Source organism: Leuciscus leuciscus, assembly GCF_965113295.1.
Source record: "Leuciscus leuciscus genome assembly, chromosome: 11".
Lineage (NCBI taxonomy): Eukaryota > Metazoa > Chordata > Actinopteri > Cypriniformes > Leuciscidae > Leuciscus > Leuciscus leuciscus.
Window position 1 is genome coordinate 20,428,245 of NC_138735.1, and position 27,734 is coordinate 20,455,978.

Sequence of the window (27,734 nt, forward strand, 5' to 3'; positions counted from 1 at the left end):
TTTGGCCTTTTCTCGTTTTAGCTGTTCTCTCATACAGCCTAAAATCAGTAAAGAAAGAGAAAATGCCTGTAATTTCAGCAAAATAACTACCTCTTATCAGTGTTGCAGCTGGCCTTATGTTGAATTGCTCACTTTGGTAGAACAGCCTGATCTTTGTTTTAAGTCATTTCATGTCCTATCGTTTACTAAGTACTTGACTGAATCTTGAAAGATTACATTTTTCCAATTCTTTTCATAACCAGCTCTAGAGTTTGCTAAATGTTCTATTGTTCTTTAGTCTACATAACTGATCTTACCTGCAGGTGCCGTTTTGAGAACCTATAAAGGTGGGAAAAGTTATGCAACAACAATTGGAACAGAGGTGGATTTAAAACATGAACAAAAATGTACCTTATTAGTGTAGTTATTCTTATGTCTCAAGGTGATTATACACCTTGTGTAATTCAATTCAATACAATGAAAGTGGTAGAAGATTTATCTGAAGTAAATTTTTCCACATGAATCAAAAATATATTTAACAATTTTACTCGTAAAACAGTGGAATAAGAACAAACATGATTTTGTGTTTGTCTTCTATATGGTAGTTCATATAAGCTGTCACTAGGAGGCAGCATTAGCCTTTACCCTGACAGAATAAGTCCCGTTCAACTCAAAAGATCCTTGGGTTGGTGTGCAATGAAGACATTTACTGAAAATAATCCTTGCATATGTAATCTATTTATTTGACTCGTGTCTGGTATTGCTTTTGAAGCATAGATCATGACAGTGTATTAAAATGTATTAATGAGTTTTGTTGGCATCGAAATGCATTGATCAGGCTGACAAGATTATTGCCAGTGCTAGTAATTTATGTAATTGGATTACGTAATCAAATTCCAAATACAAATACTGTAATTAGAAATTAAAACTTTTTAAAATACTTGTAATCAGAGTACAATTACTTTTTTTATTGATTACACGATTGTTTAATATTCTCAAAATGATTCTCACTAATTCTTCTCATTTAAAAAAAAATATATATATTTCTAATTTTATCTTTTGAGTTTTCCTATCTAAAAAATCCAAATAGTGGAATATTTTTTTTCTCTTTGTGTTTTTATATCAATATGCTACAAGATTATTCTATTCAAATCAATGTGATAAATGAGTTAAGTCAAAAGTAATCAAAAAGTAATCAGATTATATTACCTAAAATGTGTAATGTAGATTACATTTTTAACTACAATTTTCATCATGTAATTTGTATTCAGTAACGGATTACAGTTTGTAAGTAATTATACTGTATGTGTGTGTGTATATATATATATATATACACACACACACATACAGTATAATTACTTACAAACTGTAATCCGTTAGGCCCTACTGAATACAAATTACATGATGAAAATTGTAGTTAAAAATGTAATCTACATTACATTGTACATTGCATTACATTGCAATATATAAATATATATTGCATATGTATATATATATACACACAATGGAAAGAATTATTGACAAAAGGAAGTTCTGCTTATTCAAAAAATTACAATAAATTAGCACACTGACTAATATCAAATTATGACCAAATCACAAAATATGCTCACCCCTAAATATCCAAATTTGCTGATATATTTGTCTGCTTATTGTACACTTGAATATCTACTGTTCTGGGCCTTTTGTGTGTGTGTGTGTGGTGTTCTTTGTGTGATTTGGTGTGTAAGCGAGGACCACCTCTCTCTATCTTGACTTGTGCTGTGTAATCAGAGTGGCTGAATGCCTGACTGCATATCTGACAAATATGTTATCTCATCCCACCTCAGTACTTCACCCAATATTTGCTTCAATTAGGGTCAGTTACTGAGATACGCAGCAGCTGTGTGGGTGCGTATGAGAAACAGCCTCAATTCCATGATGTTCTCACATGCACGTCCTTCACTGCATTTTTATTTCATGATATGTATGCAGCACTGCATTACAGTGCAACTGCTTGATTTAGATTTAGCTGCTAGGGGCAGAATCTGACCTTCTTCCTTTTTTTAGGCATGGTCTATTCATTCTGTCCTCAGAGGACACACAGGTCTGGGAATTAGCCACAGTATTAGGATGGCACGCTGAGAGGTCATAGCATGACTGTGAGAATGTGAGGACGACTAGATAACCTCATTGTATGCTGTGCCTATCCATTGGCCCTGTTCCCTCTGCTATCGTGCTGGTGTTAGATATTAGCACAGATTTGGATAAAGGTGATGAGGTCTCGCAGAGGTCATAATCAATAGTATCAATCAACAAGTGACATGCTGCCCTGGTATTGATCACTATGAAGATGTCGAAAGTGCGAGAATGGCCGAGGAATTTCCCTTAGTTATCAATTAACACTGACTATGGCAATAAGACCGATCTTTAATTGCATCTTTAACATTTTGAGTGTCTATTTTTCCTGTGAAGTTGTTGACAACCTTTTTGATGAGGGGAGCCCCAACTTTACACTGTTCAGTTTATATTGCATGCATTTAATTGACAACAGTGACTGTAACACTTAAAATATCAAGATAGATTGATTTATTAAAGACAGGCAAACATTACCTTTATGTACTTTATGTAAATCTGTATGTTTTTTAATGTACAAAACTCCCAATCTCTGGAAAGTCTAATTTGTTCTAGTGAATCATTTCAACCTAAATGGTCCTCTCTGTCATCCCTGCTGAAAACCAGCTAAAACCAGCCTAAGATTGGCTGGTCTTAGCTGGTCTTCCAGCCTTGTCATAGCTGGTTTTAGAGTGGATTTGGACACTTTTTTAGCTGGTCAGGCTGGGAGACCAGCTGACTAACCAAAACCAGCTGAACACCAGCTTGGCTAGCTGAAACCAGCTACATCCACATTAAACCAACTAAGACCAGCCAACCAGCTTTGGCTGGTCTTAGCTGTTTTTTCCCCCAGTATAGTGTAAACTTCATATAACATTGGATAGCCACATTCATTGAATTGATTTGTCCTCTCTCATAACGTTGGCTAGTCTGATTCATTCTAGTGAATCAGTTTGATCGGATGGTCCTCTTTCTTATACGTATAACGTTGGAAATTTCAATTTGTTGCAATGAATGGGCTTGTTTGAGCGCTCTCTCTCTCTCACACATGTAATGTTGGAAAGTCTGAATAATTCTAGTGAATAAGTTCATACTAAACTAAGTCCTATGCTAAGTCCTAGTCTATGCTAACTGCATACTTAGTCCTAGTAGACTCTAAATAATGCTATTGAATCAGTTTGTTCAGACTGTCCTCTCTCTCATATGTAAAGTTGGATGGTTCATGGTTCGATTCATTCAAGTGAATCTTTTCGTTCGGACGATACATGTAACATTGGATAGTCCAATTCATTTTATACTGGTTTGTTCGGTCAGTCCTCTCTTATTAATGTTGTATAGTCCAATTTATTCTAGTGAATCGGTTCATTCAGATGGCTCTTTCTTATAGTCTGATTCGTGAAATGTTCCTCTCTTTCATACTCTTAGAAAAAAGGTATAAAGCTGTCACTGGCGTGGTACCCTTTCAAAAGGTACAACTTTGTACCCAAAGAGTGCATTATAGGACCTCAAAGGTACACATTGGTGCCAAAAGTGTACATATTAGTATAAATAGTAGGAACCTTTTTTAAAAGGTACCGTGCCAGTGACAGCTTTTGTACCATTTATTTTTTTAGAGTGTATAGCATAGGAAATGCGAATTAATGCTACCGAAGCAAATTCGTACAGTTCTCTCTCATATGTAACATTGAGTAGTTCAATTAATTCTAGTGAATTGGTTTGGACAGTTCATATAAATGAACAGAAATTCACTGTTGAATGTATTTATCTACTTTTTTGTACAGACTTTTGTAGTGTAGCTTGACAAGCTACATTTTCAAACTAGCTTCCGCAACATTGCTGCAAGGCTCTGACTCATAGATTGAATTAAACAGAGTAAACAGAGGATAGGAAAAGAGGAAAAAGGGATGGAGCAGAGTGGGCAGAGGCAGGTCCCGAGGTCCTTAATCATACCTGTTTGACACTCAGAGATTTAGGCCATCAAGCAGCGCGGCAGCCATATCGACCGCCCATGTTACACATTAACTTACCTCTCTCAACCAGGGAGACAAGCAAACACGACATTCAGAGATAATACAACTAGACATCATATTGTCTTCTCCCACCACAGTCTCTGACTCTTTTTGAAACCTCCTAAAGGTTGTGAAATCATAAAGACTGGCTCAAATGGGAGACTGAAGGCATGACTCTCCAAACACCATCGGCACACCATTTTGCCTGTGATCTGGTGTTTGTCTTTTTGCTTGCTTGTGCTTATCAGGACATATCATGGCCATTGAGATATAGAGGCAGCTTTATTGATCAATCCCAAACATGGGAGGGTTGGGGCACTGCAAGACCGGATGATGTGACGGAATAGGCATGACGGTGACCATAGGGCAGGAATGTCCGCTGAACTTGATGTCAGATGGATGGAGTCTGGATGAGCTTGATAGAGGGTTATAAGCTGTCCACTGTGGACTATTTAATGTTCGATTTTGGTTGTTTATCCGCGTATCATTTAAATGTGAAGTTCCTGTGAATGTTCTGGATCAAGCTGGAGAAAGAGAAAAACAAATCCCCTTTGGCTCTAGGTAAAGTGCAGCAAGCAGGAAATAAGAAATAGCACTTTGAAATAAAACATGATCACCTTGAGACACAGGAGCAATCATGACTGTAGTAAATCATACATATCAGCGGGCTGTTCTTGGAGGCTGATAAACCACAATTAGGGCAGTAATTTCCACGTGTGTGTATGATGGATGGAGCCAGGCAGTCTTTTAAACACCCTAGACAGACACATTCATACACAGACTTGAATGGAGCCACTTGACAGTTTAATATCCACATAAATCTCTGTCAGACAATTCTAAAGACCTTCAGTCCCGATCACAACTCTGTGAAGGTGAACTGGTGTTTATCAGGTGTTATGCCATGTGTGAATCACCATGGAAAATAAACATTTAAAACATGTGATGCTGGTTCATTTGTGAAAAATAACCAGATGACAAATGGAAACCATAAAAATTTGAAAGCACTGTTAACTAGGTAGGCTAGGCTATTCTATTATTTATTAACATCTCTAGCTAGCCTTTATATCCCTGATTTCGTGACATTTAAAAATATTTATTTGTTCTATTGTAGTTTAATTGTTATGTGTATTGTTCTCAATTATAACAATAAATAAAAAATAAACAAAATTAATGAGAGCCCTCACTACACGACGTCATGCGCTAATCATGTGACGTATACAGGTAGATCTATTCAAATCAGGAGCAAGCTATTATCTACTTGTGAAAGCGCAATAACTACTATTTGTGAGCCAAATCATTCATTATTATTCTGCTAAACAATACATAATTATAAATAATATGACAGCTTAGAGGATACATGATAATTTTACGCATTAGTCTTTTTTTGTCACACTTTTCAATGAACTCAGTTGGTATGTTCCACTCACAATAAAACGTAGCTCAATGGGCCGAAGACCGACCTGCCACCTGTTGACAGCAGAAGTTTATAATCGATTAGAATGGGTGAAAGAATTCAACACCCGAATAAACATTTCATTTGTTCTTTCTCTGACTGTAAAGCGACGTTTTCAAAGCTGTGGAAATTGGAAACGCATTACTGCAAACACACGGGACTGGTGAGTGAAACACAATCAATAACTTAATCTTGTCTGGATTTTAGATGCTCCTCTAGTGTTCATATTAGTACTTTGTGGTGTAAACTTTTTATCTTAAAAAGTCGTACTTTATTTACTATTCATCAGAAGCCGTTTGCTTGTGGAAACTGCGAGAAGAGCTTTTGTACCCGTTACCAGCTTACCCGACATCAACTGAGCCACAGTGGCGAGAAACCCTACCTGTGAGTCCATATACTGACAGCAAATTTACTCGAAGAACTTGCATATATTAAGACTTGTATGTAGGCCTATGTGTTTTTATTCTTTTGTTGTTATTATTATTACTTTATGGCACTTTCAAATGTTTCGTCTTGAGTTATGTAGCCTACTTTTATGTAGGCTACTTTTCACTTTTAAAACTATTTTGTAGTGGTGTAAATTCTGATTCATACCAGTGACATTTTGTTCACTAAAAGTCTTGTTCAGTGACCATTTCTGCTGTATACGTGTTATGCCAGTAGGTGGTGACAAATTTAGTTTTTTTGTGTGTGTGTTCTGGTTGAGCTGAATCCTCATCATTGAATTGTTTACGCAACCGTTTAAACTGAACGAACGACTCGTACCCTTTCGCCTGACCAGAGAGTGTTTATAGGCATGATATGTTGCCTCAAAGGCTGTTTAAGTGGGCTGCTCACTGAGGTTTTTAATATGCAGTCAGAATACCCTTACTATGCCCCTTTTGTGCACATTTCTGCTGATCAAAACTGGTAAAGGTGCTCAGTCAGCGGGTGTTCAGCTGCGTTTTCCACGCCTGGCAGCTTGAGGAACCATGTTGCTCATGTTCACCACCACGAAGAGAGATATTATGTGGTAAGTAATCTTGTGATTTGATTTAAGTTGTTTATTTTATAATTTCAAATGTTTACTTTGTATTTACAATATTTTGTAGTGCAACCATCAAGACTGTGGAAAGGAGTTCCATAAGAAAAAGCAACTGAAGATTCACATGTGTGAACACACAAATGAGATGCCCTTTGAGTGAGTTCCTTTTGTTTTTAATTTTTAGATCACATTCGGGTTACACAATGTATTTCCTTTTTCTTTCTCTTTTTTTTTTTTTTTTCCTCATTGTGACCAGCTACTCAATCTCATTCTGACAGATGTGACTTTATGGGATGCAACAACAAATTTGTTTCCTCTAAAGCTCTAAAAAAACATGGGAAAGTACATGAAGGTAATAGAAAACCTTTTCTGACTTTCAAACAAGGTTTGTTTTTTAGATCTATTTATTATTATTATTAATAATTTTTTCCCTTTCTTTATAAATGTAAGGTTACCCATGTGGTGAGGAGTTTTGCAACTTCAAAGGAAAAACTTGGTCTGAGTATCAAAAGCACAAAAAGACTGCTCACAGAGGTGTGTCAAGTCATTTTGATTAATCAAATTGAATGCAAGTTTATCTATGCTCAATTTTCTCTTGTTAACAGTTACCCTGCCATGTGATCAATGCAAGAAGATCTTCCACAATGCCTGGTTTTTGCAGAAGCACAAACAATTAGTTCACTCTGGGGAGCGGCGCATGTTTAAATGCTCTATAGAGGGCTGTCAAAAGAGCTACACCAAAAACTTCAACCTGCAGAACCACGTTCTGGTCTTCCATGAGGGAAAGCTTGACTTCATCTGCCCTTTTGCAGGCTGCGGTAAAGCCTTTGCTATGAAGGTCAGCATTTCCCTTTATTATGGCGTAGTATCTTAAGTGACTAATTAATTTAATTAATTAAACTTATTTTTATTTTTTTACAGGAAAGCCTGAAGAGGCATTCTGTAGTCCATAACCCTCAGAAGTCAAAACTGCAGGTAAACTGATATGTGGCAGTGCACCAATTGTGTGTGTGTTTGAGACGTGTTGGAGATGCTCATTTGAATATGATGATCTTACAGAAGCCAAAAGTCAAGCAGCGCAAACGAAAGAAGACTTCATCCAAAACAGATGCAGCTAAACTATCTGAGCATCTGCAAAATGTGTCCTTGAACAAGACTGGATAAAAGAAGCCATTGCCTTAACTTTTTCTTTTTCATGGAACAATCTACTTTTGTCCCATATTTTCCTAAGTTTTGTTTAGTTTATACAGACATGATGTTTTCAGTTTAGATTCATTTATGAAATAAATGATCACTGCTGCAACTCTTTTGTTTTGTGGTGAATAAAGTTCATGAAGTCTCTGTTCATGTTAATTTTTCAAAAAACATGTTGGGCTGGATAGCGGGTCCCTGAGACCTGAACTGACGTCAAAGGCAGTTGGCAGTTTTTAGAGCACTGCAGTGACCGTTTTTGTAGGCCAACCTGGAATTTGGCATCACCCTGGTTCCCTCTATCTACAACAACCTAATAGGATTTTTCTATTGATTTGGATTATTGTGGAAAATGAGCTCTGTCAAACAAAAGTGTCTTAGATGTTTGTTTATAATAATCTTCACCAATGAACAACTTTCATGAACTTGGAAGCCTAAATGCGTTCACCAGAAATAAAGGCTAAACATTGGCTATAAACGAAGATATCTTGAGTTTAACCACAGACCTTACTTTGGTTTATTTATTTTTAATGAAGTCTTTTATTCTGTGTATACTGATACTGTTTTTGCAGTTACTTTCTTTTTTCCTGACAGATGGTAGTTATGGCATTTGCCAGCAGGAGCTAATGGGGAACATGCTTAACCAGCCAAACCTTGAACTCTTGCCCAAAGATGGTAGCAAATGCTAAAATTCTCCATGAGATATTGCTGCTAATCTTTTCAAAGATTTTCAAAAAACATTTTAGGAGGGCAAATATGTGTCCCACATTTCATCTCTAGAGAGCTTGGAACTTTTTAACATTAGACTTTTCTGAGATTATTATAGTAAAACGGTTGGATCAAATCTGTTAAGTGGGGTTAGAAATAATTTTTACACATCAACTGAGGCTTAACTCCCATATCCTCACTGGGAAAGATTTATTAAACATCTGTGCACATTCATCCATTCATACTTGCACACATACACTTTTGTTCGGTCTCTTTTACACAAACATTCACAAACGTAGATCACATTTAGAGATAACATGTATATAAAACCTCCGGTAGAGTGGACTGCTGATCGGCATGGTGAGGGGAGACCTTAAGGCTGCTCTCCAGAGGGCGATGGCCTCATGGGCGTGGCAGGTTTTCTAAGGCCTTGTTTATTCAGCATCAAGTAAAAGCATTCAATTTTCCGAGGCTCTGGCTTTGACAGTATGGTGCCTCCGTGGCAGAGAGTAGAACACATAGGACCATTAGAACACAGATATGAGGTGAGGCATGGTGCCCTGGTGGGGTTAGATTAGACTTCCTGGCCAGGACACGACTGTAAGCGCCACTCTGCTCCGCTGCTCCTTCAGCATGGGCACCAGCGCGGAATGACTCATGCCAGCCGTGGACAGACAGTTTACCGCCACTATCATGTCACCACACCTGGATGGAAAAAGAAGCATTGTAACGATGTCAATGCTATCGATACAATCTCAATGGTAGAGAATAATGTTAATATAAAGATTAAAGATTGCTGCCACTAAAGATTGCTTTATAAATAATCCTCCTGATCAGTTTCATCTCGTCAGCATCCCAGATAGCCTAGAAGAACTCGATGTTGCAACAGAATGATTGACTCTCTCTTTTCCAGCACTTTAGACACAGTTGCTCCATTGCGCTTAAAGAAGATTAAAGAAAATAGTCCAACGCCATGGTACAACGAGCACACTTGGGCCCTTAAGAGAGCAGCCAGAAAAATGGAGCGTAGCTGGAAGAAACCAAAATTAGAAGTTTTTCGCATTTCGTGGAAAAAGAGCACGATTGCATACAGAGAGGCCTTAAAAACTGCTAGATCTGCTTATTTTTCAACACTTTTAGAAGAAAACAAATACAACCCTAGGTATTTATTCGAAACAGTGGCTAAATTAACAAAAAATAAAGCTTCAACACCGGATGTTTCCAAACAGCACAGCAGTAATGACTTTATGAACTTCTTTACTTACAAGATTGATAATATTAGAGAGAAAGTTATAACTATGCTACTACAGTATCGCATCAGACAGTGCATTGCAGTCTCCCCGAGGAAAAATGTCATTAATTCATCGCTATAGGAGAGGAAGATTTGTCTAAACTCGTTAAATCGTCTAAATCAATAACATGCATGTTAGACCCTATACCGACTAAGCTATTGAAAGAGATGCTTCCAGAGGTCATAAATCCTCTTCTTAATATCATTAATTCATCTTTGTCACTAGGATATGTACCGAAAACTTTTAAGCTGGCTATTATTAAACCTCTTATTAAAAAAATGCAACTTGATCCTATAGAATTAGTCAATTACAGGCCGATTTTGAATTGAGCTTTTCTGTCAAAATTAATAGAAAAGGCAGTATCCACACAACTATGTTCCTTTTTAGAAAGATATGGTATCTGCGAGGATTTCCAGTCAGGATTTAGACCATATCATAGTACTGAGACTGCTCTCATTAGAGTCACAAATGATTTGCTCTTATCATCCGATCGTGGTTGTATCTCTCTATATTAGTGTTACTGGATCTTAGTGCTGCATTTGATATCTTCGACCACAACATGCTTTTGAATAGACTCGAAAATTATTTTGGCATTAGTGGAATTGCACTAGCATGGTTTAAATTATACTTATCAGTTTGTAGCAATAAATGAAGAGATGTCATATCGATCAAAAGTCCAGTATGGCGTACCACAAGGCTCAGTACTAGGACCATTGCTGTTCACTCTGTACATGCTACCCTTGGGAGATATCATTAGAAATATGGAATTAGTTTTCACTGTTATGCTGATGATACTCAGCTCTAAACCTTTGTTCGCGCCCAGACGGAATGCATAACTGATATAAAAAATTTGGAAGAAACTTAATTCTGAAAAAAAAAGAGTTTCTAATTATTGGGCAAAAAACCTCTGCACGTATTAACCCAGAATACTGTCTAACAATTGATGGCTGCTCTGTCAAGTCTTTGTTGTCGGTTAGGAATCTGGGTGTGCTCTTTGATACCAATCTTTCATTTGAATGCCACGTTTCTTGCATCTGTAAAACCGTATTCTTCCATCTTAAAAATATATCTAAATTACGACATATGCTTTCCATGAAAAATGCGGAACAGTTAGTTCATGCCTTCATGAAGGTCTATTGTAATGATCTACTGGGTGGTTGCCCTGCACGCATAATAAACAAAGTCCAGTTGGTCCAAAACGCAGCAGCTCGAGTTCTTACCAGAACCAGAAAGTATGACCGCATTAGCCCCGTTCTGTCAACACTGCATTGGCTCCCTATTAAACATTGTATAAATCTTAAAATATTGCTGACTACTTATGAAGCACTAAATGGTTTAGCTCCCCAGTACTTGAGCGAGCTCTAAACGCATTATAGTCCTTCACGTCTACTGCAATCTCAAAATTCTGGCCAGTTGATAATACTTAGAATTTCAAAATCGACTGCTGGCGGTAGATCCTTCTCCTATTTAGCACTTAAACTTTGGAACAGTCTTCCTGACATTGTCCGGGAAGCAGACACACTCTGTCAGTTTAAATCTAGATTAAAAATGCATCTCTTTTACATGGAATTCATATAGAACATTACATTTCTATTATTCAAATCAGTTAAATGATTATTAGGCTGCATAGATTAGGTCAGTCGGAACCAGGGACACTTCCTATAACACCTGATGTACTAGTTACATCACAAGAAGAATGGCATCTACGCTAATGTTAGTCTTTCTGTTTATTCCGAGGTTTACTGAAGTCAGCCGGATCCGGGCGGTATCCAGATCAGATGGTGGACCTGCGCCTGGACCCATCCACGACGCATCCCTGAGGTGCCAGCCTCATCAGCCCTGTGGAGGCCTCATCGACACGACAGCCATCAGCACTGATCCTCAATAAAGTCGTCTCCATACCGGCGTGATGACTCCGACTTCCAACCAGATGGAACTGGATAATATTCAATCTGACTTCTGACCTGTAATGCTCCCTGAATCATAATCATACACTGTTCGCTCATTGGCGAGAGGAGAACTGGCCCCCGACTGAGTCTGGTTTCTCCCAAGGTTTTTTTCTCCATTCTGTCACCTTGATGGAGTTTTGGTTCCTTACCACTGTTGCCTTGGCTTTTGGCTTGCTTAGTTGGGGACATTTAATGTCTATCTGTCTGTCTATCTTTGATTTAAAATGAAACATAAACATGGATCAATTGATCACAATAATATCAGTAAGATGTATTAAAAAAAATCCATTTCATCCAGACTTCAATATAAATATTCACAACAAAGTTCTGTGGTATAAAATTGTAATTTATTAATAAGAATGTATTATGTGTTAAATATGTATAAATAAATAAAAATGACTATAATGAAACATAATAAATTTCATAATTAAAAATTTCATAATGAATAAATATATTCACTAAATGTAATAATTATAATTAAATATGTAAGAAAAAAATAGTGTTTTTGTTTAGTGTTTACCAAAAAAATATCTTGAAACACTGATGGCCAGAGATTTTTTCTTGTTTTTTTCCCTCCACATTTTAATCATGGTAATATTAATTAACAATTACCATCGCACACCTGCAGGTAATAGATAGGTACGTAGGAGAGAAGACCATAACAAGTAAAAAAAAAAAAATCCCACACACTATCAATACTTTCAAAAAGTGTCACAAAATATTTATTAGCAACGTTTCGGTCTCATGACCTTCATCAGGCATAGACAACAATCACTAATTGTATTGATAGTGTGCAGGATTTCCTTTTGTTTTTTAAATCAAGGTAATATTGAAAGTGCTGTATCATCTAGCCGTGATGCATTTGTTCATTGTTTATTGTTTGTTTTGTTGTGCTTGCTCACTTCAGACGGCCATCGTAGTAAGCGGGTGTTCCAAGGACGATGGTCTTGATAAAGAACGCCTGGTTGCTGTGGTTCTCCTCATAACCTCCAACAATGCTGAAGCCCCAGCTGCCAGGGTGACTTCTGCGGAGGACAATCTCATGACTGCTATGCAGGTAGCTGTGACAGAGTACAATGTGGAAAGTAAGTGTGCATCATCAGGAAATATATTTTTTCTGTTTAATCGCTGACAGGTCAAAAAATTGCATGTCAGATTACTTGGAATACTAGGGGACAACAGACATAGAAACACAGAAAAACAGATGCATGTTGGTAGGAGACATAGAGAAATGGAGGATTTGGCACAATGACAGGAAGGGAGAAGGAAACAGAAGGGTGCCAAAGCAAAGGCGATGGATGATAAAGGACAAAAGGGAGGACAGAGTGAAAAAGGAAAGAGCGAGATTGGACTGAATGACCCGAGGCTAGGCTAAAATGGGTTAGGAGCAAGTTATCTCCACATGTGCGTTTCATCTGATAATCTGCAGCTGTTTACATCACGACACAGCCATAATCCCCTCATGGGTTCACACTGCATAAAGCTGCTGATCCAAAACACATCAACACTACAGACATTTTACAGAAAAGTCCTCAAAATAGCTGCCTTTTTCCCCTTCAAAGCTGTTTCCACTCAGATTTGGATGGGAAAAAGTAGGTGAAACGAAACCTGGCATGATGGTAGTCCTGGCCAGATTGCATTGACTATTTTAGGGTTATTTGGATCAGTGCTCAGCAAGGTGAGGAAGCTATTTTTAAGTCTCCTAATGGAGTCTGAAAAGCCATTTGGACTCATCCAACAGTACATCCACTCAAATAATGCTGTTGTTTTATTTCACTCATCAATCTTCCACGTGAAGCTCTACAAAATTTGATTTACCTGGGAAGTCCAAGCCACATCACCCATGATGGCGACCAGCTTGCGTCGTAGTCGTTTTCGTGCGGAGGGAGAAGCTCTTCGTCCAGGCCCGGTTCTTCAACTGTGCTGACCTCTAGTGCCTTCAGTTGGACAGAGCAGGACGCGGCGCTGGTCTTCAGAGTGCCCACTGCCTCGCTGTGGCTCAGGTAGGTCAGATCCTGACCATTAATACTCAACAGTACATCCCCTGAGCAACGAGAGACGACAAAGACAGTTAGAGACACTCCAAACAGCCACACAGAGAGGACTGCAACACGGCCCCAAGGACTGAAGCCCCATGGAGACAGGTTTCACTTCAGTGCACTTCATCATCAGACACACAAGCGGGAAACAGTCTTTCCCTGTTTTCTTTTTTTGGCTGGGCCTTTTTGTCTAGAGGACAGGAAGCACCACAGCTTGATGTAATGTGAATCCACAGTGTGAAATAGACAGCACAATCAGTGTAGTCCGATTATAGAATTAATAACTCTGAGTTGGTTCTTTTTAGGGAATCAACCATATACAGTACAGCCAGTGTAGTCTGATTTCAAAACAAATTATTCTAATGACTCTGGTTCTATGTGTTTGATTCACTAAATAGAATAGTTTATTCTGAATCCTGAATGCATGACACGGTTCTTTTTAGTGTTTTAAACACATATAGCACAAACAGTGTAGTGTGATTCTCGAATAAATGACTAATTACTTGGGTCTTTTTAGTAAATCAAACACAGCAAGTGTAGTGTGATTCCCAAATGAATGACTCTAATGAGTCAGTTCTATTAGAGAATCAAATACATACAGCACAGCCAGTGTCGTGTGATTCCCTAACGAATTACTCTAATGAGTCAGTTATATTAGAGGAAATACATACAGCACAGCCAGTGTAGTGTGATTCCCGAATGAATGACTATAATGAGTCAGTTCTTTTAGAGAATCAAACACATATAGCACAGCCAGTGTAGTGTGATTCCTGAAAGAATGAGTCGGTTCTTTTTAGTGAATCAAACATATACAGCACAACCCTTGTATTCTGATACTTAATGAATGATTCTAATTTCTCTGTTCTTTTTATTAAATCAACCACATAAAGCACAACTAGTGTAGTTGGTTTCACAAACAAATTACTCTAATGAGTCAGTTCTTTTTAGTGAATCAATTGCAAACAGTTTACAACGTACTGAAACTTTAATACGTTTAGTTGGAAGAAAGTTACACATTATGCAATTTGTCAGTAGTATTTTATAAATATGATTGAATTAAACAGTATTTTATTTGTTTTAGTATTGTTGTTTGATATATAATTAAGGCCATTATTGGATTGCATTTATTCTGCCTCTAAAAAGTCACTTAACACACTTTTTGAAAGAATTGTTTAAAATGTATTTATTTTAGGGCTGTCCCAATCAAGTGTTTTGTGCCCCCGATCCGATCTAAGTCATTGAATATTAAGTATCTACCAATACAGAGTCCCAATCCAATACTTGTATTTTCCTAGTGCTTGGTGCACACTTCAAGTACATTAAAGTTATTAAAATCAATACAGTGTATACAGGGATGTGCAGAGTTTCTCAGGGCCCAAATGTAAGAATGGGGCATCTATCACTACAGAGTAATTCCAATACAACAATTAGGCTACTACAGTAATGACATTGGTTACACTTTATTTTGATGGTCCACTTAAGAGATTCTACTAACTATAAGTAACTTTGCAACTACATGTATACTAACTCTCATTAAAGTATTAATAGACTGTTAGGATAGGGTTAGGTGTTAGGGTTTGGGTTGTGGAATAAGTTGACATGTAGTTGCAAAGCCACTTATAGTCAGTAGAATGTCTGTTGGGGGAGCATCACAATAAAATGTTAGCAGATATTATGCAGACAGTCTACTAATACTCTAATGACTGGTATGGTTGGTATGTAGTAGCAAAGTTACTTATAGTTGGTTGAATGTCTAAAGTATATACAGTATATATATATATATATATATATATATATATTTATATTTATATATATATATACATTGTAAGCAGACTGTCACAATTATGAATATGGGACTACTCATATAAACTTATTGTATTTTATATGTACAAAAAGCAGAATAATTGCAAAAAGAAACAAAGTGGACACAAGGTTAGAAAGCATGAAGCTCACGGTGTCAGAACGCCAGTCTGTCAGTCAAGTCCAAAGCAAGACGCAACCAATAGCAAGATAAAAAGATACAAATAAACAGTAAATAAATTACTTTCGAGTGATTTGTTACAAAAATGCGCATCAGATATGCTAAACACGGAAGCTTGAACAAAGCTTTTAGCTCACTTAAAGGTGCATACCACCACACATTGATATGTGTATATATACAAATGCCACATTCAACCGCTCCAGACACGTCGGCATGCCTGCCATCTTGGAACGGTCAGCATGTCGTCACTCACATTAAAAATCAATGATGCCAGAACATTGTGCAGCTTCCGGTTGTGAAACCGCCAAGATTTAAATTTCCAGAGAAATGGGATAACCTTTCACAGGAGCGAATGTGTTGGGCTGTGTTATTAACTCAGTATTAAAGGTTTTTAAATGATGGTGTAAGCTGACGCCTTCGTCTTGTTGTGTTGTACTGTGTTAGTTTTAGTTTCGCAAAATCCTCTGCTGAAGTCTATTGCAGATCTAGATATATTCATACATGGATCTAACTACAGTTGCAGACACACAATCAACTTACTCTCGAGTTTTCACCAACCAGCTTTGACCTGTCCAATATGGCCGACGGCATATAGCGGCCCATAGAAACAGCCGCTAATGAGGCATCTATGTATATATCTATGCTACCACCTATTGCACAACACCTGCATGACAGATGACTGAAGGATCTAAAGGAGCTAAAATAAAGGATTCGGCTTAAAATAGCTGATACAGATCGGGACATCCCTAATTTATTAATTATTAAAATAATCTCATCATTTGGCAGTGGAATTTCATTTATTTTTTCCCTTTTTATTTGGATAAATTACCCCAAAAAAGTCCTACGAATCTTATCACTACCAAGAACAAACATTTATTTTTTCAGAATAACATAAACCAATGAATAATACACAATAAGACCAGAAATATGTATAAATAAAGTAAATAGGCTCAATGTTAATGATAGGTAATGGATAGCTGATTAGAGGTAATGGGTAGACAGCTAATGGGTAGCTGCATAAATGTGCTCAAACTTGGGTCAGGATTATCTAGATGCTAATTTAAGAAAGAAAATGAGGTTTATGTAACTCACCACGTTTGATTCGTCCATCACGTGACAGGCAGCCATGGGGTTGGACGCTCGTCACAAAGATCGGCAGCTCTCCGCTCTTGCTGCCCCGTCCCCCTGCCACAGTCATACCCAGAGACTCGTGAGGTTCCTTCTTCACAGTGATGTGTTTCTCCTTACAGGTCACACACTGGGAGAGGTCCTACAACACACGCTCATATTTACACAAGCAGCACAGTCTAAAATTCTCTCAGATGTGGATAAGAAAAAAGGGAAGCCCATTTCTTAATTGACACTTTGATCGGCTCTCTGTAGAGTGCTGTTCATCATCCCAACGGGATCAGCTCTACTTCAACTTCATAATTGATCTCATAATAGATCCAACCAGGAGTAATTAAGGTTGTGGTGTAAACGCAAGAAAAACTGGAGGCTACCCAGATGCTTCGGAAATAGGGCTCCCTAATTACGTCTTCACAGAGCTAAAATAGATTCTGCAACATACACAGACTTGTTCTCGCTCTTGGCAGCAGGCATTTGTACTCACTCTCTGGGTGGAAGACCTGGCAAGGTGCAGACTTGGGACAGGGCTTGGGGTCGCAGTGCACGGAAGCGGCGGGATGTGTTCATGGCTCCAAATGTCCCTGGTCAAGGTGGAGCCTGTGTGCACGGCCATAGTCTGCTTGCTGGACCGGCTAATCAGCAGATTGACTCTTTCTCCACTAGCCTAGAAGATGACAGTAGGCGGTCTTACTCCAGGGGTGCCGTAATGGAGGGGGGGAGGGGTTAGAACAATTCCAAGGGCCCTGAACAGAAAGGGGGCTCGATGGGGGCCACATGATTTCAACCGAATGGCAAGCGATAGAAACCATAGTGACACCCCTGTATTGAAAAGACAGTCTGCTGTCTGCCAGTGCTATTCTTATTAATGCTTTAGCTGCCCTTTCTCTGTGTGATCGGGGCAGCCAGATGGGAGAAAGCAGCTCACGTAGACATAAAGATACTATCAATCACATTACCCTCTGAGTAGGGCAGCAGCAGCAGTGTCCTAATGTCCCAAACAGGCACTGAGATTTGCACAGATGACAATAGCTGTTTTATTATGAGAACATTTACTAGAGTAAACTAGATTTATATTATCTGAAGAAAAAAGCCTCTGAAGTGAGCCTGTGCAAAAGTCACCATCATGTTAAGGTGGTTGCAAGGATGATGCTATGTCGTTGCTAAGGTGTTGCTAGGTCTGGTTTTCCGGGTTCTAGATGTGGCTGAAATCTAAATAAATGATAAATCTATGGGATTTTTTTTTCGGGCAATATTTAGAAATGCAGAATATATCTGTAATCATATTAGTAAGTGGCCGATATTAGATTTGTTTTTAAAATTGATCTTATCAGCTGATATTGGATATTTAATTGTGCATAATGATTTCTCCTATTTTTACATTTAGATTAAAGTGTTGTTCAAACTAAAATAAAATTAAATATACAAATTAAACTGAACAAAATTGTAAATGCACGTTTGATGTTGCCCCCATTTTTCATGAGCTGAACTCAAAGATCTAAGACTTTTTTTATGTACACAAAAGGCCTATTTCTCTCAATTATTGTTCACAAATCTGTCTAAATCTGTGTTAGTGAGCACTTCTCCTTTGCCGAGATAATCCATCCACCTCACAGGTGTGGCATATCAATATGATGATTAGACAGCATGATTATTGCACAGGTGTGCCTTAGGCTGGCCACAATAAATCAATCTATCTATCTATCTATCTATCTATCTAAATATATTAAAAAACGAATAAAATAACAGAGGCACTAAAATATAAATATAAATACTTTTTAAATATAAAAATACGTTAATTCAAAATATTAATAACTATATTAACAATACTAAAATTAACACTTGTTGCTTGCTTAAAATTAATATTTAAAAATACTAATAATATAATAATAGTTATGTAATATTTAGCAAATCTCATAATATATATCCTTTTTTTAACTTTATATTATAATTCCGTGATGCCTAAATTCCCTTGAAGCATTTAAGCATTAACTGATTTTTTTTTTTTTTGTGTGTGTGTTTTATTTGTCATTTATTTAGACAAAAATGTAGAATTTTAATATCATTTATCAAAGCAAAGGTCTACTAGCATCCTTATCTTGACCTGAACTGCCCCCCACACATGCTTTCTCTCTACCTGTATAATCTGAGCTGCCTGCTCAGGTGTGCCGTGTCTCAGGTCGTGCTCGTTGACGGCCAACACTCTGTCGTTGCTGCAAAGCCGTCCATCTTTAGCGGCTAACCCTCCCTCCAGCAAGTCCAGGATAAACACACCCGCTTCATCTGTACGCCGCACCAGCTTGATCCCCAGCTGCTCTGATGATTCCCGCTTGTGCAAGGTGATGCGTATGCTGGCAGGGCTGCCTTTGGGCGTAGCAGTTGCCACAGGTGGCCTGGCAGAGCAGCGGCGTTCTCTCAGAACCGTCAACTGCAGAGTGGCGCAGGGACGTGCCAGTGTGGAGCGAGCGAAGTTATGGGACACATTACTGATGTCTACGTTGTTCACCTGCACTCAAATGGGAAGTGTAGAAAAAGATTGAATCGGTTTGACAAATGTGATGTGCTCTATTATTTTGAGTCTGTAGCTGCAATGAGCAATTTTTTCTTGTGATTTACGTGGTTTTTGATTAAATAAATGTTCAGCTTTAAAATTGTGCTGATAAAAAAAATGCGGAAAGATGTCAATAAAATAGATTGTGAATAACATGCCGTCTGACATTTTATTTACCTCAGGACGTCATTCATAATATTATTATTACTTTTTTTTTTACATTACTACATTTTTACTTAACCTGTTATTGATGTCTTATTTATCTTATTTTTTATCACCAAGGCTGCATTTATTTGATCAAAATGACTGTTTCATCATTAATTTAGTCTTCAGTGTCACATGATCCTTCAGAAATCATTCAAATATGCTGATATGCTGCTTCATATTTTTGTGGCAACTGAGATACTTTTTTTTTTTCAGGATTCTCTGATGACTAGAAAGTTCAAAAGAACAGTATTTGAAAAAATGAAAAATCTTTTGTTAATCTAAAAATGTATTTACTGTCACTTTTGATCAATTTAATGCATCCTTGCTAAATAAAAGTATTAATTTCTTTAAAACAAAATCAGTAGTTTATGTTTGAATAAAATGTCTGAAATTTGGAATCTTTAGAGACAATTTTCTAAAAAACAAATTTGTATGACAGCCACCATTTAAATCATATATCTTGACAGTTGAACCAAAACATAATATATATATATAATTAAATAGCAAAGAGTTATCTTTTTCAGTCAATGCGTAAAACAAAAAATTCTGGGTCAAAACGACTCAAAATCATGGAGCACGTCACATATTAAGGTGAATATCAGTTTAAAGTTTTCTGTTCTGTATCTGTGGCAAAGACTGCATCTATTCGTAGCCATTCTGCAGCCACTATTCATTAGAGCTCTTTAGAGATTGATTAAAGTATCAGGGCTGATCTGTAAATAGCAGTGACAATGCTATTTAATCAGACAGTTATTTCGGAACATAGCGGCAATACCTGAAGTAATTGGTCCCCAGCCAGCAGCCTTCCGTCTCGGGCTATAACACCGTCACGGTACACCTCCTGTATTACCACATTTATCAGGGGGGTCTCGTTTCCACCAACAATACTTATGCCCAGCTCTGTGTAGGGGTTTGCACGATGAACCTCAATAGTTGTGATTTCTCCCTCAGGTAGAGACGGAAGTTTCACACAACCTAAAGAACAAGACTTATGGAACCCAAGCAAAGATTTCAAAGGAACTCAGAGAAACAAAAGTGATTTGGTTCTAGGTTCATATGAAATAATCACACCTTCTTCAGCAGAAAGAGGCAAAGTTTCAACAAAGTCCCATCCTGAAGAGGCTGAACTGCCAGTCCGGAGAAGATGGATGCACGGATTGCTGAGAGGACGCTTCACACGTGGAGGAGCGCACTCCAGACCATGGACACCTTTGAGAGAAAGAAAGACAGCTACATTTTACAAACACTTTTTTGAAAAAACAAGTGTCAGATAAGCAACATGTGCTAATGCTAATCTCTAATGAAGAGAACTGAAAAGAATCGCGCGTATGCCCAACACACAAAACTGATGTTAACAGCTCCGCTGAAGAACAGTGACTGAATCTAAGACCCCATCATATCTTCGTTACTGTCAGTTACCGAAACCACACACGAAAACCAGCAACACATGGTAGACACGCATTTGTGCAGTGCAGTTGTCTAGTTGTCCAATCCGGTTCCATTCAGACAGCACAGGTTTTCCAGAATGCGGTTGTTGTCCTGAAATTTTACAGGTGTGAGTTTGGTTATAGAATGCGGTTGTCACTCCTGTAAATAACTAAACTGTGTGTGTGAACGTAACCGTATTAAGGACTCAAAAAAGGACTGATAACCACATTCTGCTGCTGTGTGAATGTGGCCTTAGGGTGCAATGTCTATTAAAATCAACTGTGCGTTTAGTCAAGTGAGTGACCAAGTTGTTGATAGAGTGTTCTGAAAGTTATACTTAGGGTACTAACTGTCTTCTTCCGTGCTTTCTTCAAAGGCGGGGTTGTCTACGCCAGGCTCTTCTGTCCATGTAGGAACATTGTTGCCTGCGTTGGATCCAGCAGGTGGTGATGGTGTACTCTCCTTCATCTCAGTCTGGGGCGATCTGGGGGGATCGGTCGCCGTGACCCTGTCTTCGCCTCCCTCCATCTTCGTCCGATCTAGCTTTGTTCGCTGGCTCTGTGTCCCAGGACACCTAGACCAACACACATAGTCATAAAAAATATAAACAGAGTAACCTGTAACCTAAAATATTCAGGAGTCTAGGTACACAGAGGTCTGGTTGACATGAAGTGGAGGACAAGGGCAAGTAAAAGGAAGCAAATTACACAAGAAGCCTTGCGCTACATCCTCAGGGCAGATGCTATTTCAGGAACCTAACATAAAGGTCCTGATCTTGTATTCCCCAAATTTTGTTTTTGTTTTTTTTGTTTTAAGTTTAAGTTTTACATCTTATATTTATATTTTATTTTCGTTTTAGTTAGCAATGACAACAGTGGTCCTGTGAAACTATGGGATTTTTCTTTGCCTTTGAGCTAGGAGTATTGCAGCATTTTACAAACATAACTGTCATACAAATAACAGCACTAATTAATTACTCTACGCATCAATGAGGACAAAGACCTGTAGGATAGTATTACATGCTGAGGTCTCATAGTATAACAAGAAAGCACCGATTGTCAACAAAGCTAAGAGAAGATGGCTAATGCTGGCAGTAACTCTCAGTCTTCTCTTAAGAAGGCGTTAGTGCCTTGTTAAGGTTAGCTAATCTCCTTGGGTGCTTTTCCTTTGAGCTATAAATAAAACATTCTTGCAACAATTATCTATGAACGATCTGGCAAAACTTTGATAAGTTCCACCTTTCTACTTGTTTTTACAAAAACAGATGATTATAGCAAAAACTTCTTTGTCCTCTGATTTGTGAACTAACTCAACTTTGAACTATTCAACTGACGTTTGGCTTCAGGCATCAAACCCTTAGTAGGCCAAGACCTTCAGGTCATCCAAAGACACCATTCAATTCTATCTTTTGCACCAGAACTCATTTCTAAATTTATACCACTCTCTCAAACCACACAGAGTCCTGCCAACTCTTAGAACAAAATACCACGCTGGACTCTCTAACTCACCATAGCTCTGGGTTGCCCTTGGCAGTCTCACAGAAGAAGTGGTTGAAAAGGTTTCTCGAGTTGAAGTTTCCCAGCATGGCTGAAGAGAATATGAAACTGCTGCTGTCCAGTGCATTACACAGGACCGACTAATCTCCCATCACATGACGAAGGGGCAAATAATCCCCAGATAGGAAGTCAGATCAACCCTAGCAAGCTCCACTCACAAGAAAGTCACAGTAGCCTATGTCTGCTAAGCATCATTTCTAACTCTAACAGATACCTGTGTTTCATAGTAGTTCTGACTCAAAAGCCCATGTGCTTATGCTCAAGTTGAGCTGTTTATTAAAATATGTTCTGCATTTTGATCAAGTTTTTTACGTGTAAAGGTACACCACAATTTCACATTTCACAATGTGAAAATTAAAATGAAAGTTTTGTGACTTATATCTGTTAGATTTGTGGCCACCAACATGCTTGTGTAGTTCTAAACATTCCCGAATAAGTAAATATATCATCAAAAGAAAGAAAACTGCACATGTGAACCAATATCATAGTTTCTTTAAAATAAGCCAACTATAGTTAATTGCTTTACATGCCAGTCCTTCATGTTTAACTGGGTGGTTCTTGGCTGCAAAGGAAAACATTTTGTGTGTAAAACGTTGAAAGTAACCATTACGTGTACATTAAATCAATCGGTATATGCTTTTATAGAAATACAACTTACATTACTTTCAAGGTATACATTTGATAAATTCAGCATTCAATGGGAATCAAACCCATGAGCTTGCCATTGCAAGCACCAGGCTCTACTGATAAAATGATACAATAAAGGCATAAAGTGATTATTTCAGCCAGTGGCATTACTAGACCCTTTTTACTGAAGCACAAGCATCAGTAAAATACCATAAAATATTACTCATAAAAACCTTTTGCGTCAATGAAGATTACCGTACACCGACCTCGGAATCATTTTCTCTGATAATATTTCAGCGATAAAGTTTATTTTTTAACAGCTGGTTAGAATAAGAGCTAGCAATGCCAGATACGCAAATGAATCACTCTTTTGATCTAATCAGTCAAATGGGTTTGCAAAAAGGTCTGAAATTGTTCGTGATTCAGTTTGATTTATTAGGACAGTTCAGTCATGCACTGAATCATTTACAGCAGTTTCTCCCCCTGAAATAGTCTTGGGATCCTACAATCCATTGAAAAGCAGCTCTTTATTGCGTTTGCAGCTTTTGAACGAGTCTTAACTGCAGGTAAAGATGATTTACATCCAAAGCAGTATTAAAAAAACAAACATAGGAACCCTTTTTTTGTGCCCCAGTACTGATGAAAGGCTAGAAATGCCCTTGATTTCAACAGCTTTTGCATTTGAGATGAAATATTTGAATGTGAATATCTTACCTGTGTTTGAGATGTGCCTCCAGGTCACAGCGTGGCATGCTGAGAGAACAGGAGGGCGTGAGCGGACAGGTGATCGACAGCTTATCCAGCAGCTTGTGCACCAGGATGCTGGAGCGCCGGCAGACCTGCAGCTGCAGATGCGCACGGTCCAGCGGACAAAAGTCCCGTTCCTGCAGGAAGCTGCGCAGGCAGCGGGCACAGAAGGTGTGGCCACATGGTGTATCCAGGGGCTGAACCAACGGCTGAAGGCAGATGTGGCACACCAAATCATCGTCCACTTCCAAACGATAGTTGTAAAGATGGTTCTCCCAGGCGCGGTGAATCTGTCCACATTCAGCGCAAAGGGCCTCCAGAAGAGCTTCGCTCACCATGCCCGGGTCCACTCCCTCTCCCAGACTGCCCATCGCGCTCGGCTTCGGCTACACGCACTCAGTATCTTGGTGACGGGGGTGTCCGCCCCATGGGCGTCAGAGGCTGTGTGACTCCGGCAGGGGACGGCCACCCCCTGGTAGACGGTGTGACATCACTCTGAAGGGTCGGAGAGAAGAAGTGAGGTAACTGTTGTGAACGAGAGAGAGTGTTTGTGTGTGTGTGCCATGTGTTGTGTGGATGAGATTATGTTGCAGAGCAGTGTGGGTTTACTCCTGTACATTAATCTGACAGTGTAATCTCTCGCTCTCTCGCCCGGAGCAATCTTTCAATCCCGCTGAGAGAGAATTATCTAGGATTGCAGCAGGGAGCACAGAGTCAAGAGGTTTGGATGTGAAAGTGAGAAGACGAGAGGCAAGAGAAGAAGATAAAAAAAAACTGTATAAAACTGTCACTGCATAAGTTCTGAACAGATTTGTTCATAAAAAAGGGTGGAGGGGTGGAATGCAAACTACTTCAAGTTATTAAATACAAATATTAATCAAAATCTACTAGATTATAATTAAAATCATTCCTTCTGAAGGCCCTGTTTCTAATTTTGATACATTTCAAATTTAAAAGAAAGGTTCACAGTCTGTCTATATTTACTCGCCATCATGTCGTTCCGAGCCTGTTTGACTTTCTTTCTTCAGTGGAACACAAAAGGTGGATTTCTGAAAAGTATAATTTCAATACTTTTTCATATAATAAATATGATTTCAGGTCGTTTTTTGCTGTCATTATTTACAGAAAATGTTGATGTCCGCCTTAGCTTGAAGAAATAAAGTCATACAGGTGTGGAAAAACGTTCATTTTTGTGTGAGCTAGACCTGGGCTCCATGGAGAAGTTTTGAGAAAAACAGTATAGAAAAATCAAAATAAATAAACAAATAATAAAAAAATTTGATTCTACAAAACATCTAAATAAATTTGATAAAAAATACATTACATTTTGTTTAATTAAATAAATAATACATATAACAGTACAGTACTATATTGAGTAGTGGAATATTTTCCTTATAATATTGTACAGATATTTATAATATTTTTTACACTGTAAATTGAGTTTTTATTCACAAGAAATAGGCCTTTATGGGGGTACCTGTCAAAAGTTTGGAGACATTTTTTTTTTTAATGTTTTTGAAATAAGTCTCACTAAGGCTGCATTTATTTAATCAAAAATGCAGTAAAAACAGTAATGTGAAATATTATTATTTGTGATGCCTGTGATGTCAAAGCTGAATTTCAGCATCCTTGCTCCAGTCTTCAGTGTCACACGGCAGCAAAAAAACAGTTTTCAACACTGATAATAAGAAGAAGAAATGTTTCTTGAACACCAAATCAGCATATTAAAATGATTTCTGAAGGATCATGCGACACTGAAGACTAATGATGCTGAAAATGCAGCTTTGACCACAGGAATAAATTACATTTTAAACATATTAAAATTGAAAACAGTTAGTTTTTTGTAGTATTTCACAATATTATTGTTTTACTGTATTTTAGATTAAATAAATGCAGCCTTGGTGAGCATAAGACGCTCCTTTCAAAACATTAAAAAACTTTTGAAAGGTACTGTACGTGAGAGGGTGAATTTGGGGTCCTTGGCATCTAAAAGACTGAAAACCCCTGAGCTACACCTTTTATAATTGCCTTTTTAAGGCCACCAAACAGCAGGGGGCAATCTATTGGGCCAACAATAACTACAACCTTCGCCTGTATTCGCAGCATCCGACAGCTGTGCGTCCATGACCAGCCCCACGCTTGGTCTGTCAACGGCATCTCTGTGACTACCTGCCTCTGTTTTTATCTTGCAGCTGGACATGAATAAATCATGAGGACACAAGGCTCCTCTGTTCCCACTACAAAGCCCTGTCAACGTCTCATCAGACACACATACCCATGCTCACTCGTCCAGCACACTGTAATGTTTCAAAATGGATAGTCTGATCTAAATGAAGCAGCTTGCACTTAAACCTCATCCCTTGATAGCATGATGAGGGACTTCATTACATAAGGCCTTTGGGAAGTTGCCATTAGTATTCCTATTCTATGTTGAATCTCTGATGACTTTTAATCACAAGGGAGTGTTTAGATATTGACCGCAAGGGCTGTTCGACAAGGCCACTCACTTGTTGTATCCTTGTGTATCTTAAGCTGTCACAGTTGTCTCTGTTCTCACTTGCAAAATGGCACATTCACGCTTATCTGGCTGTCTGGCGGATGAAGAATTAAATGTTTGTTCAGCTGAACTGACATAAAACAATAGAATTAATGCCTGATCTTTAAACATCTACCAAGGAAGCAAGCAATGTCTGACATTTTCCATGTAGATTGATATGCACATCCATAAAGTCTTTATTTATTGAGCAAACGGCTTTCAATAGCAATGACATGTTTCCATTCTGCAGTCCAGATCTATTCACAAACCACCATTTTTGACACTCATCACGCGCATGTTTTCCAAAATCAATACATTGACCTTAATTTTCTGAAAGGTTGTACATTCACAAACAGGTAGGCAACAAAAATAAATTAATGGAGGGAGGGGGAGGAGAAATAACGGCGCTTTCTCTGCTGAATTAAAATGTCTGTGGATGCCACCTGCATGAATTGTCTCGTTAATAAGGCGTATCCAATCCGGATCTATGACACATACTAATATCGATATCTTATTATTTCTGCTACAGAGCGGCTCGCTGTAAATTTTTCGTTTAATGTCTCTCTGTCTGAGCCATCGCCTGTACAATGGACGACAATGGCATCTAACAAAATATATGTGTAGTAGCCTAATAAAGGATCAGCGAGTAATAATATGAGTATTTGAATAACATTACCTATTCGCGTTCCCCTTGGATGGTGTGAACTCTGGCCCCGAGAGGGGAGAATCATGGAGCTCAATCACATCCACCGCAGCTTGCCCGAGCCGCATCCGCACGTCAAAAACACCCCCGTATCTGTCTTGTAGCGATGTCCGATTCGTGGACGAATGATTCATTTGAGTCGGCTCTTTTGAACAAATCAGTCGAACCGGTTCGTGAATCTGGTCTGAACCATACACGTATACTCTGCACACGTATTGAAATGAATCGGTCCGAACGGCTCTCGAGTCAACAACTGCCCGACTCATTGAACCGAGAACGCGTGTCTCTGATAGTAAAATAATTTGGAGTTAAATAAGGATTTCATTTGCATAAGTTACCTTACAGCCGAATAGCAAAAATGTTACAAATAAAATGCTCTGTAAATGTGTATGACTTAATTGTATTGAATTTTATCTACGAAAGCAAACGCAAACCAAAGTTAGTTTGAATTATTTTTAAATATAAATAAATGATTACCAAGGGATGTAAAGGAATTTTAGTTTTGTTTGTTGTAAATACAAATTAAATTTAGGTTACA

At 38.2% G+C, this 27,734-nt stretch overlaps 2 protein-coding genes across 3 annotated transcripts; one reads left to right on the forward strand and one right to left on the reverse strand.

Moving 5' to 3' along the window:
• The first annotated feature begins 5,534 nt into the window (after window positions 1–5,534).
• On the forward strand, window positions 5,535–7,929 carry gtf3ab (general transcription factor IIIA, b). The gene is made up of 9 exons (XM_082184801.1): window positions 5,535–5,695; window positions 5,822–5,916; window positions 6,448–6,544; window positions 6,624–6,712; window positions 6,835–6,908; window positions 7,007–7,090; window positions 7,162–7,394; window positions 7,478–7,531; window positions 7,616–7,929. Exons 1-9 carry the CDS (start codon window positions 5,579–5,581, stop codon window positions 7,718–7,720), a joined length of 948 nt encoding a protein of 315 aa, XP_082040927.1. The 5' UTR covers window positions 5,535–5,578; the 3' UTR covers window positions 7,721–7,929.
• Window positions 7,930–8,634: 705 nt separating this feature from the next.
• lnx2a (ligand of numb-protein X 2a) lies at window positions 8,635–27,319 on the reverse strand. 2 transcript variants are annotated; one of them, XM_082183635.1, is made up of 11 exons: window positions 27,170–27,319; window positions 23,925–24,452; window positions 21,378–21,601; window positions 20,671–20,808; window positions 20,375–20,574; window positions 18,979–19,347; window positions 17,329–17,508; window positions 16,809–16,986; window positions 13,515–13,740; window positions 12,599–12,721; window positions 8,635–9,160 (listed from the first exon to the last, which is right to left on the reverse strand). In XM_082183635.1, exons 2-11 carry the CDS (start codon window positions 24,326–24,328, stop codon window positions 9,025–9,027), a joined length of 2,178 nt encoding a protein of 725 aa, XP_082039761.1. In that variant the 5' UTR covers window positions 24,329–24,452; window positions 27,170–27,319; the 3' UTR covers window positions 8,635–9,024. The 2 variants fall into 2 exon arrangements, with proteins under 2 accessions (XP_082039761.1, XP_082039760.1); XM_082183634.1 differs by having other exon boundaries at window positions 12,599–12,757.
• Between the last annotated feature and the right edge of the window lie 415 nt (window positions 27,320–27,734).